We start from the raw sequence: 13724 nt of genomic DNA, 5'->3' as shown, positions 1-13724 counted from the left end.
CGAGAGCAGCCATTAAAGGCCTTGAGCTTCCGAATCTTAGTATTAAATACAGCAAGTAATAACCTTGGTTTTTTATCCATAACAATTTTTAAAAATAAAATGTTAATTTTTGAGATATATATGTGTCAATAGATATCATATGACTGTGGATAACATAATTTATCAACTAAAGTTGATCTCATTAATTAATCTGGGAACCTACGAGAGAGAGAGTTTTGTAATAATAATATAAATGATCTTGCCACTACTGCTTGTTGGTTAGTTGGCTATTGTTTGCTTTATAAAATAATAATGCACTATATTACATAGTTTTGGAAAATGACCCTATCAGATATGTGTTAGAAAATTAGGATTTTAGAGCTTAATTTAATTATGTTCTTGATGTTAATCCTAAAATCTAATGATTGGAAATTGTTCAATGATATTTGAACTTAAATTTTCATGTATGGTTTTAAGAATTTTCTTAATGAAATCCATATGAAATGAGAGATGAAAGTAGCTTGGAAAAGCTTGGAAAATTTGAGAATGTTTGTTCCACATTGAAATAAATAAAGGGGGTTGTGTGCTTTATATGGTATTACCCACATGAGTAGTATACAACTACTAAGGTGTGTGATGGTCCATTGTGTTGTTGTGTGCTTCACGCGCACACACACACACACACGCGCCCCGCCCCGCCACGCACCGCACCGCACCGGACCGGGTCGGGTCGAAGGGCGATTTGGGCGAATGTCTCGGCGTCTCGCGTACGCGAGGTGACCTGGGCGAGGATTTTATTTATTTGAGAATTATTTTAATTCGAATTTATTTATCGGTGATTGGATTATTGGGCTGGGTTCTGAAATAGGCTAAGTAGTCTAAATATATTGAACCTGCAAATAATCTGATCTGTAACAAGTTCTGATATAAGAATCAGAACTTAAGAACTGATGAATAAAATCAGAACTTAACAAGTTCTGATATCAGAATCAGAACTTAAGTACTGATGAGTCGAATCAGAACTTAACTTAAGTTCTGATAATAATGTGGGTGTTAATGTGAAAAGCTGTTACAAATAATTTAAATTCAAAAGCTGTTCAGTTTTGATTTTTTCATTTATGAATTCAAAATCTGATCAGTTTTGATTTTTTCATTAATGGAGCAGTTTAATTCAGACATTAAGTGTGTGGACAGTTTCATTTTTCCTCTCCTATAAATAGAGGCTAAACTGAATGGATACAACACACTACATTCTCATCTCTTCTCTTCAACCTCTCTGCATTTCTCTCCCATAAGTCCTGAAGTGCTGATATTTTCCGGCGACTGAGGTGCTGGTCGAAGTGGAGGTTTTGTTGCTGCTGTTAACATAAACTCCGAGCTGTTTTATCCTGGTGGAGATATTGCGCACATCCCAAACGCAGCAGGTAGGGGGCAATAATCTCTTCAAGAGCAGCCAGGACTTCGAGCAAGGCCTGGTGACTCAGCTGTGATTATTTTCTTGGCATTTTGTATCTGTAAACCTTTATTTCAGTCACTGTTGAAAGCTATGGTTTCGGGTACATCTTTCTTTCTCTATTCGTTATTTCAGTTACTGATTTTGTTTACCTGCATGTTTTGTTTTATTAACTGTGGTCTTGGCCTAAACTTGTTAAATTCTTTATACACTTGCCTCTATGTTGCTATACTTGTTAGTGAGTTTCTCAACAATATGCACAACGTATTGTTATTTTCCACCTTCTTTCGGCTGTACAATTTGGGTCAAAAGAATTTTTTCACTAACCGTTTTTGTTCGGTTCATCCTAACTTTTAATCTTTAAGCACGCTTCAAGTTTGTAATTGTAGGCTTGCAACATGTTATTTTAAAAAAGAACATCTCTGAATTTTTTTAACGGTTTGAATTAGTTATCTCCATAAACTTTGATGAAAATCATTACCGGTATACAATGTCCTTTTTATCACTATTGTATAGTCATGTTGAGGACTCCTGCAAGGACACGTTGTTGCGATCTTCCTTCTGTAATTGTCATAGTGAATAAAACACTATGATTATAATATTTTTACTCAAGACTTGGACATTATGACCAACAAAGTCGGTGTGTCATCTTGATAGCATATTTGACATTACGATCATTGAGATTTCATAATTGACTTCTTTCAACCCATGTGGGTGCTTCTGGTGAAACTGTTAAGGGTGGAGTTATGAAGTGTAAAAGTTATGTTGATAAGGTATGATTTTCTCTTTTTCTTATTTATTTCTTCTCCTGTCTTCATGATTCTATGTTTTGTTATAACAAAAAGTTTCTTCTTTAATTCTTCACTTTATTTTCTGAAGGTGTCTGTTGAACTGGGTAAATTTTTGGCCCGTAGTGAGATTGATGATGCTAATGAAGTTTCTATGTTGTGTGAGGAGGTCCACTTGTTGAGGATCGAGAAACTAGATTTTGAGAAGACTTCAAAAGAATTGACAGATGGAAACAATGATCCGGCCGACATGATATTCTCTCTTCTTACTAATAAGTCTGATTTAATGAATGAATGTGGGTCTTTTAATATAAAGGTGAATGAGCTGGAGAACAAGAACCGTGGGTGGAAGCCGCTCTAAGTGCTTTTGTTATTCCAAAACAATCTAAACAAGAATTATAGAGGGGGTTATGTAATTCTGACTTCTTTTTCTTTTAAAAACAATTCTACTAAGAATATATAATTGTGTTTGATTTAGCAATTGTGCGGAATGAAAGTTATATTGAAATCAAAAACACAAAGTAATCAAATACAAGTATTTAAAAACTTTCTGGTGGATTGAACTTTTCCACCAGAGATATATATATATATTAAGTAGAGAATTCTGTGTTACAAAATTGTATACAGCTGCTTACAAGTTGAACAATAAAAATAGAGAAATTCTTTACATATGTAGTTTTATCGATTGCTATGGTGATTGCTTACTTACTTAGGTACTATTCAACTTGCTACACTTGATTTATATATTACCAAGATACATGATAAAAGGACAAAACAAATAAGACAAAATGTCTCTAGTCTAATTTCATGCTGCTTCACTTGTCTTTCCAGCATCTTTGAATATCTTCAGTTTAGTATGGAAATGAAAATACTTCTTTGTTCTCTAAACCCTACAAATATGCTGCCACATTCCATTTGCATACAACCAATGCATGTTACTGTCAAGTCACTATCAACTGCTCTTTTGAATTTGATCATCCGTTGAAACTCAGATTGATCATCCGTTTAAACTCAAGTTGGTCATCCGTTGAAACTCTGTTTGATCATCCGTCAAGACTTAAGTTGATCATCCTTTGAAGCTTTGTAAATCATCCGTTGAGACTATTTTCTTGGCAGTTAACTCCATTTCATTTATACAATATTACAAGGCATCTAATATGTACAATTAACCAACCTATCTTGTATATCAATCTAGTAGTCAACATGACTTAAACATTCTACAACATCTAATTCACTAAGCTATTTAAGTATGTAGAAATGTGCTACTAATCTTATTGTTACATAAGCTACTCTTTCAACGGATGTTGAGTTGATCATCCGTTGAAAGCTACAAATTCACTTAAAGAAAATCTACTAAGTGTTTTGTTCAAGTTATCATTAAGTACACAACATATTCCTAACCGCTTTCAAAGAGGGAATTGCTGAGAAGGAGGGTGCTTGGGCTGTTGACAAAGCTAACCTGATTAATAAATTGAATTTCATGACTGCTCAATTCGCTCAGTGTGAGGCCTAGGCTTTGAAGTCCTTTGAGGAGGGCTATATGGAGAGTGTTAAGCGCTTTGCTAGAGCTGGATTTGATGTCAAGGGACAAGGGACATGATTCTGACTGTTATGTTGCTGATTTGGAAGGAAAGGCTGAGGCTGGTAAAGCTGGATCTTTCAACCATCCTGAAAAAGTTTAAGGTTTCTGTTTGACTTGGGGTATGCCCCGAGAGGTTTCTGTAGTTTTATGCAACTGTTTTTGATGTTTCAAAACCTTAGTTTTATCTATGACATTGCTTTTGTGTCGTATATTCTGGAGTTTGCGCTTGAACGCTTTGTTGGCTTTGGCGTTGTTTATTTATGTACTTGTCTCCTTGACTTACCTTTTTTCCTTCATATTTTGTTGATTTGTTATTTCGCCTACTTTTCATTGTTCTTTGAAAAATATATATTTTATTTATAGTCGTCAAACAATGTTTTGTCTATTAATTTATATTTTTCTTGGTTGTTGGAGCTCCACGAGGTGACTACAATAAGGAGTTGTATTTTTCAGGATTTTTTTCTTTTGCTATTGTCTTTCTTTTAACCTTCTTACTTTAGAAATTTATCTCTATTATATGTGAGTTTGACCTTTTTTTTCTCGTTATTTGGAGTTCATCTGGATTGAAGTGATATTCTCACTTAGTCGCCGAGCCCTTGTCATAATATTTTCCTTTAGAGAGATCGAACTTTTTGAGGTCCGAATATATATTTTTATAGTATGGCAGATATACTAAAAATTATTACTTTACATGAATTCTGTGTACTAAAAATGGCAGTGTTCAGAAAGTAACAAGAATATTTTAAAGAAGATTTTGGAAGTAATTTTTTTTAAATATGCATTAAAAAGAAAGATGACCTGATGTGCCCTGATGTATAAAGATACAAACTGGATAAAAAGGGTTTATGGTCATAATAGATTTGATTCATAAAAATAAAGTAAGTAGTGATGTCGACTTAAATCCCAATCAGTTCACTCAATGAACTGAGCAGTTCACTCCATGAACTGAGCAGTGAAAGCGACTTAATTTCTGGACTAGATAAACTTACTTGGAATATAATTTATTAACTTAAATGGAGATTGTTGTTGTGGAGATTTTTCAAGGATAAAACGTTTTGAGGTGAATGGCATTCCATGCATATGTTATTGGAGTTCCATCGAGTTGTGCAAGGCGATAGGTTCCGGAGTTGATGACCTTTGTTACCATGTAGGCACTACTAGAAATATGCCCTTAGATATCGGTTATAAACCAATGTCTTTCTTTCAAATCGATGTCTTCGCATGTGTAGAGAAAGGTCAGGGTCTTTAACATCGGTTTTTAGCCGATGTTAAAGGCATAAACTGACAACAGTTTTCTTAAGAAACTAATGTATATTTAATCCTTATTTTTAATAACGTGTTAAAACTAAATTGTGAAAACTGGTAATTAGGAGGTTAAGAAGCGTTATAAACATATAACAAGGAAGAACATTAAACTGATAGACATCAGATTCTTAGCAGAAATGATGTCTTACTTTGTATAGTACATCGGTTGCTACATAGAACCAATGTTAAATATGGCATATCACATCGGTTTCACTTATGTTAGCGATAAATATGGCATATCACATCGGTTTCACTTAGGTTAGTGATGTGGAAGTCCCTATTTACATCATTTTTCTTGTCAAAATTATTCTGTTTTATTTATTTTTGACACCAGCTGGTGAATAGTTAAATGATGTTATATCTATCCAAAATAAATTGTGCTCTTCAATTAAAATAAAAAGCTATATCAATAAAAAACAATCTTAAACCAGAACAAAAATATATGAAAAAACTTATATACCAACATTCAACTAACATATTTCTATATCTGCATCTGCATCTACATCAACATCAAAAAATACCTAGTTACAATCACATTTCTAACCTATCTAGCTCACTAAAGCAGCATCATATATTGAAGAAGTAGAACTTGTTCTGCTAGAATTTGAAAAGACTCATCTTCCAAATTGATAAGACCGGATGCGAAGGGGTCTGAACTTCACGAATGATTTCTAAAGTGACAATAATTGATCTTTGTCAGACCATACTCAATAAGATTGGGTCGTCTCCCGACTATGCTCAATTCATTCTGCCAATAAACCATAGTTCAAATTGTGGCAACAGAAATCACAAGTGCTGGATTCGTACAAAATTTACTAACTGCATTAAATATGTAAAACATTAGTAACGACATTAAAATCAAGAATCCAGAATCAGTATTTTATTGATCGGTCCAGTGATGTCGTTAATCTTAAGAATTAAGCCAATTATAAAGAGTATAAAACAAAAAATAGTTATTGGTGGTTATTGAGACTTACAAAGACCAACAATAGGCGGAAAATTTACAAGTTTTGCATAGATAATACCTTGTACAACCGAACAACACAATTATTTTTTTCCAAGCACAGTCAACAAATTTTAAACAGAAACAACATCTCTACACGCAAGAGTACTGGCAACGTCTGTAAGCTAATACTTGTCCGGTTCATCGCGTGTAGTTAACAATGGTTCTGAGACATTGAGAGCATTAACAAGTAATCTCATAATACGGGAGATAGTAGGAAACAGGGACTGACTTTTAAGTCCAAGCTCAACAGATTTCTTTCAATTTAATGGAAATACCATACACGGACAACTAACAAGTATGCCATTACCATAATATGCATAACGCAACAAGTAATTAATACACATTTTCAGAAATTGAGACTTGTCAAAGTCCCACAGGTGAACTCTTGTTCTAAAGTATATAGCACACCCGCGGATGCAAGAAGGTAAACTCTTGTTTTCTTATTTTAAGGCTTAGAGTTCTGAATTGATCCCTTTTGGCTCTCTATGGAGCAACTTATTTTAGAATACCTAATGGATTTTTTGATAATCATATCAAAACAGCTATTCAGTGAAGCCAACTAATTAAGTGTATATTAGCCCATCTTCGTATTGAGCATTTCTAAAAAACAATACATAAGAGGGGAGTACATAAACCAAGTATAAAAAATAGGATCAGTCCGGTTTGTAAAAATCTTTTATGTAAAGATGATATAACTACTTCTGAACATAAGGTGGTTCTACCACCTCAGAAAAGCTTGATTGGTGATTTATCGAAATATCACAAAGAATGCTTATTATTTAGGAATTGTCATTGATTTCTCAAATGCTAGTACTCAGTTGGTGGACAAAAATAACACCCTTATACATGCTGTCACATAAATATAACCACATAACAAGTTGGAAGTGCTTGTACCTTGTAGCTATCTTTGTAATAACAGTGCCAAACTCTTCCCCGAAAGGCCAAGGTTCATGGTTGATGGTTCCCTTCTCAGATTGCCCGCGGCAAAATGGAAACATGGCAACAACACATATCCATCATCCAAAGAGTTTTGGTGTTGCATTTTTAATAAATCCTCCAATAACTGACCCTGCTAATGGCTGACCACTAATCCCCTGTACACAAAATTAATTATTATAAAGTAATTTGAAAAGCAAAAGTTTATTGTTGAAGTAGTAAATTCAACTCCAGTTAAACAAGAGAACTCTTCCGCATAATTATAAGATTCTAATTAGAAATTACAGTATTACTTTCAGAAGCACCTCATAGTGGTCAACGGTGATCAGAAATGATCAACATCAGTTTATGTTTACATTTTTAGTTCTCAAGTCAAGGTTAAACCCTTTGATGCATCAGTTGATAACCAAATAAAAAGGTATGCAGAGTGCATTTATTCTTACTATCACCCCCATTACGAAATAGAGAAGCATTTGAAAATATAGTTATAGCATACAAGTTAAACTAGATCCATTTATGTAGGTTATTACTCCCTCTAGCAGCTCATTGGAACCACTAAACATATGTAGAAATATATCAAATTCATAGAACATGTTGTGTGAGTCAAATGGCTTTTGTAAGAAATATTATAGAAAACATAGCTTTTGAAGGAAAGATACAAAATAATTGATCAAACAAACAAGCAAAAAAAAACTAAGCTGATTACCAAATTGAGAACCATGGATATGCTCATATGTAGATGCTCCCAGGTTGATAGATTATCGTCGGTCCATATTGATGCATATCGCTGACTACCAATAAATCCAGCTCTAGTGAGAACAAATGGACACTTACTCTCATTAGCTACTTTCATGCGTTCATATGTTGATCTCGCCATCAACATTCCATATACCTAAATAAACAACCGAAATTGAGTAAAAGCTACATAGAGAGAAATGGAGGACCAACAAATTTTACATTATGATAATGCGCGTGATTCTGGCATCCTCCAAGTTCAGCATCTCCTCTGTGAATATTACTCTCGGGCATGGTCTTGGTAACCGTCTGAAAAAAAATAAAAGAGATAGAGATTAGGCAGTGATACAGAATAATAAAATATGAAAAACTAGCTTGACTTCACTTTAAAGACAGTGGGCTCATTCATATCATTCCGTACACCATTCACACCATGTTCAGTAAAATCTTTAACTAGACTTTAACCTTTTAATATTAACTATCTAAATATTAGAATTTAACTTTGTAAACATCTTTCAAAAGTAATAGGTACAATCAAATATATACTAATTGGAAGAAGAAAGAGCAAGGCCATTCTTATGAATAACAAGTACATGCAAGGATACTTCCCGTATTTTCTTGAAAGAAGACAATAGTTGGCCCTGCAAAACCAAGGGTGCTAAAGTTTTAGCTTTAAGAAATCAAGCAAAACTCCATGTAAGTTTAAGGCAAATTATGGAAGACAAAATTGTACAATCATGACACAAACACTATTTATACCACTGAATTAATATCGTCTTTTCGAATCATAAGTTGTAACATTTTATAAAAATAGATAGAGAAGTCCTACTTTGACTAAACAAGTTAATATGACACCTTTGTTTATAGAGTTTCATAATTATAACAAAATTATGAAGTAGAGCTTCCCTCTCTCGCAACCAATATTTCGAGGGGAGATATCATAATCTAATGCAGTCAGATAGAGGCAATAAAACTGTAGGGCTGAAGCAGGCTCTCAGTTTAAGTAAATAAAAAACTCAAACAGGCTCCAGACAAATACGAAAACTAATTTTAATAGATGTACCAAACGCTTTCAAATGTAATTATGCAATCAAACGAGCTCTTGATTGTGTAAAGTCCGGGAAAACACAAGGCCCTGACAATATATATCTAATTCAAGATTAACAAAACTCCAGAGACCTGTGAACAAAACTCTATTAAAATCAAAACACAAAATTTGAAAATAAATTCGAAATAAACATAATTTTCTCATACTAATCGAGTAGACCAAACTTCTTTCAAGGTTATTAAGCACCAATCGAGCTCAATTTATGAATTAATCGAGTTGAAGTAAGGGTTTGTACAAATAGGGGTTTTAGACGTTTGAGATGGGTATAATTAGGTTTAGAGAGAGTGAGTGAGAAGAGAGACAATGAGAGATGAGAAAGAAGAGAGACTCTGAGAGTACGATGAGAAAGTGAGGGAGAAGAGAGACGTTGAGAGTGAGAGAGAAGGGAGAAGAGAGACTGTGAGAATGAGAGAGAAGAGAGAATGAGAGAGAAGGGAGAAATGTTTTTGGTTAAAGGGGGAAAAACTAAGAAATAAAAATTTTGTTCAAGGGGGAACTTTTTGGTATATTAACGGGGGAAAGTAAGAAGCATGGTTTTTCTCTTCTTTTTAAAAAAAACTGATAATAGACATCGACTATTTAATATAGTGATGTCTTAAAACATCTTTAACATCTGTTTTGAAATGTTCAATGTTAAAATTGCTTTTAACATAGATGACATTTCTAACCGATGTTAAGGGGTGATGTCGTAGGAACTATTTCTAGTAGTGAGGGGCCTTCCCACGGTGGGACATTTCACTAATTTTTTAAGGCATTGAGGCCATAGTTTCTCTTGGTACTAGGTCTTTTACATTGAAAGTGTAATATCTGGGATATCACGTGTAATTATTTTTATCAATAAATGATCATTATATGATTATTATGTGATTTCTGGTTAATTATTTGTTGATTGATATTGATATTTAGATGTTTATATTGATTTTATAATGATTTATAGATTTAATAATTATTTTCTGAATAATTATAAAACTATTTTATAAAACCGGGAATCGTCCAAATTCAACCGTTTTTATGTTTTTACAACCCGAAACTCTTCGAAAAACTCCTTCCTAACCTAATCTGATCATTCTGAACATTTTTCGTGTTTTGCTTTTTCAATCCGGATTACGGTTCGACCCGTACGCGTCCCGGCGCAAAATTTTCGGTACGATAATCATTTCGATAGATCAACAAAACCCATATTCTCGAAAGACGGGATAGTATTACATTATTTTCGTATAAAGTGTTTTATAAGAAGCCCGATTTGGATAATTATTCAATACGGGTATCAAATCGTATCATTTTTGCAGTTACTTAGCGGCTAAGCAACTTATTTTTTGATCCAAAACGATCCAACGTGTATTAATATTCCATAAATATAAATTGCCTATTTCTTATTTCATTTTATTCGTATAATCATAATCGATCAGTTAAAACATAGAAAATATAGAGAAAACCCTAATTAATCGTCGTGTTCTTGAAAATCAAACCAAAAAATGAAGCCGTTACCGAACTCGGAATCGAGCGTGCCATATACCGAATCGAAGCTCTCGAAAAGTTCTTTCATAATCAATCATCCATTTCAGTGCAGAAATTAAGGTGATTTTCTTATTTAGTTATTTTAATTTGAATTAATTAGTGATTAAAAGATGAATTTTTGATATTGATGTTGTTTATATGATTTGATGCTTGAATCATGTAGATAATTTTATCCTGATCATTTTGGTATATCATATGACTGATTTGGAGTTCAATAACATATTGAAATTGATTTTTGATTCTCGAATTTGTTAAATTAGGGTTTTAATTGTTTGAATGTTCTTAATCAAAATTTGGGAATTTTTGATTTGTCGATTCTGGGTTGAAATTGAAAGTGCTATCCTGTAGATCGTGTCAAGACGAAACGATTCATGTAGTTGGTTTTGTTTTTGGATGATTGTATCGACTTCACCGAAAGTTCGAAGTTCGCCGAAATCGGAAACTTCGGTTCGAATTTTCGGCTGACTTGGATGTCGATTGCAGGTTTCAGAGGAACGATGAAGTTCTTGGTATCAAGAACTCCTGATCTGCACTTTTTGACGATGTACTGAGTGATTTTGGACGTCGCCGGAAAAGCTTAGACCGCCTTTAATGGCGTCCGGCCGGCAACCGATGACGAGGATGGCAAAATTACAGAACTGCCCCTGTAGTTTGCCCAGACTTACAGTTTAGTCCCTCCCGCTTTAAGAACTTATAAAAAATGGATTTTTGTTTTAAATTATTTTAAAAATGATTTATTTATTATTTCAAAAATCAGAAAAATGTTTATTCATTTATTTTAATTACAAAAACTGTATTTAATTATTTATTTAAAAATAAATCTAATTTATTTTATTAATTAATTTTAATTAATTGTAATTAGTTTAATCAATCAATTAATTTAATATTAATTGGTTAATTAATATAATTAAATATTAATTGATTTAATAATTAAATTTAATTATTTTTTGAATTGTAAATTCTGAAAAATAGTTTTGAGCTTTAAAATATTATTTTAAATTATTTTCAAAGCTTAATAATTGTTATTTAATTAAATTAAAGTCAGATTCGGGTGTTCGAACCCTGTTATTTAATTATAAAATGACTCGGACACCCGTTTTAATTCCGAAAATTTTTCAAAAATTCGTAATAAATACCTGAAAAATTATTTTAACCCCGAATCTTCTTTAAAAAATTATTTTAATTAAATATCTTACATATTACGTGTTATATGTGATCTGATTGATATATAATATGACTGTATGTGCATTGTTTGACGGTTTCTATCATAACTTTCAATCCGTACATCGGATTTGGGTGAAACGAAGGGTAGATAGAAGCTTGTAACAAATATAATGTGATGAGAAACAATATTGATAAAAACATGTGATGTTTAACAGAAGAAGCGAGATGTAGGAAGGGAAAGCAAGTGATTGACGAGTGAAAACCAGTAGACAAGTACGAGTAAAGTAAAAGTGAATTGATAAGGCAAGAATTTTTAATCTCTCTTGTTATACAACAAGTATCCTTGAACTTTCTTGTACTAAAATTGCAAGTATTTTCGAACTCTCTTCATTATGTTACAAATATTCTAAATAGTTCTTATTCTATATTGAAAGTACTTTAAAGTACTTAACCCTAAACCCTGATTCTTATTGATCTTGAGCCATAAGCCTTATTATTCGTAAACCATTGATTGTTGAATTCTCAGATACGAACCACGCATTTATGATACTACTCCACAAATACATATATACCACCTACTGATTCTTGATACGAAATTGTTCAACATACGAACCTTTATGCCTTGTATAACAGAAGATCAATCCCTGCAACCCTTGAACCCTTGAACCCTTAATATTCTACTTTCTGATTCTTTCCTTGATTGAAAGCTAATCTTTATAATTACCTCATTATACCTTAATAGAATTGTGAATCACCCTATGCTTCGAGATAAATATTGTTTATGATTCAGCTTATTGATTTAAATTGCTTATCATGCTGTTATTCTAGAATTAGATTATTTTTAAATATGGACCAGATTCGTGGTCGGACCAGATTCGTGGTCATAATAGGCCAATGTGTGCCTTGGATCCAGTATATAGAGCAAAGCTGGGAGCCTTGCTCGGGGTTAGTGTGTGACTGATCAGTAGCCTAACCTTGGTTTTTAAAATGAAAGTGAATATCCAATTCTAATCATTGCTTATCAGGAAACTTGATTTCTTATATCATTTCAATTGATCATTGTTAATCTCAATGACTGTAAATATGACTTGCTGAGCTAGTTTCACTCTTGCAAATCTGTTTATATTCTTTTCTAGTGAAAAAGGAAACTGGGGGTAGCGAGGATCCCCAGATAAGCTTGCGAGCTAGGTATCTAGGTTGAAATGGAATAAGCTAGCAAATTATGTTTGTACTAGTGGTGTTGAAAGTTTGTAATAAAGTTTATTTCCTTTATAAGATAAATAAACTGGGATTTGGTACATTTGTAATATAAATAAGGTTGTGGCTTGTGGGCATACTTTAAACTGCTTCGATCCATGGAATATGGTAAGTAGGGTCATTAAATATATATTATTATATTCATAAATAGGTTTATATATGGTGTGTATGTATGTGTTATGGACCCCAAACTTCTGACCCGGGTTTGGAGGGCGCCACGGGTTTGGTATCAGAGCTACAGTTTAAAAGTCACGGCCACAAGTTTAGATCGTAGGGAATGGGTAGAGGGTTAAGATTAGAACTCAAAAATAGAAAAATAGGACGTCGAAATAGAAAAATAGAGTTAAGATTAGAATTCAGAAATAGAAAAATAGGACATCACTGCCATAAGTTTAGATTTCCACAAGTGTGACTAAATGGTAGGTTTTAGTATGATTCGTGATAAGATTCGAGGTTCTTATCTAGCAATGTGATTTTCAGATAGCAGCGATGGCAGATTTATTTATTCCGATATCATCTGATCATTCGGAGACTTCAGTTCGAAGACCGTCATATGATCCACGTCCTGCTCTTCCACCGATTTCAGCTATAATACCAATTGTGACAGTTGCACCGCTGCAAGCTATTCCACTTCCTAACATGAGACCACCTATTCGAGGACCCCCACATGCTAATTCTGACTCTACTAGACATTCAGTGCAGGTGCATCTTTTCAGTTTACCCCACACCCTGTTACACACTATAAGTATGGGCTCTTCTTTTGGAATGAGAAGCCCTGTTGGAATAGATCCATGAGCTACAACATATTATAAGGACTGTAGATGTTGGCAGGAAAGAGAAGGAGCTTCGAAATGAGATTCAGGTGACCCGGAGAATACTATAGGCCAGACTTC

At 33.4% G+C, this 13724-nt stretch overlaps 1 protein-coding gene across 4 annotated transcripts; it reads right to left on the bottom strand.

The window, feature by feature from the left end:
• Positions 1-5538: 5538 nt before the first annotated feature.
• LOC141698020 (uncharacterized) lies at positions 5539-9345 on the bottom strand. Of its 4 annotated transcripts, XM_074502614.1 has the most exons (6): positions 8848-9345; positions 8378-8425; positions 8007-8093; positions 7756-7941; positions 7008-7207; positions 5539-5926 (listed from the first exon to the last, which is right to left on the bottom strand). In XM_074502614.1, exons 3-5 carry the CDS (start codon positions 8076-8078, stop codon positions 7130-7132), a joined length of 336 nt encoding a protein of 111 aa, XP_074358715.1. In that variant the 5' UTR covers positions 8079-8093; positions 8378-8425; positions 8848-9345; the 3' UTR covers positions 5539-5926; positions 7008-7129. The 4 variants fall into 4 exon arrangements, 3 of the variants coding, with proteins under 3 accessions (XP_074358715.1, XP_074358716.1, XP_074358714.1); XM_074502615.1 differs by lacking the exon at positions 8378-8425 and having other exon boundaries at positions 9039-9345; XR_012564909.1 differs by having other exon boundaries at positions 7756-7858; positions 8007-9345.
• Between the last annotated feature and the right edge of the window lie 4379 nt (positions 9346-13724).

This window comes from Apium graveolens, chromosome 11, assembly GCF_009905375.1.
Source record: "Apium graveolens cultivar Ventura chromosome 11, ASM990537v1, whole genome shotgun sequence".
NCBI lineage: Eukaryota > Viridiplantae > Streptophyta > Magnoliopsida > Apiales > Apiaceae > Apium > Apium graveolens.
Note: the sequence above shows the minus strand (reverse complement) of the source record. Positions and strands in the feature narration are given on the sequence as shown.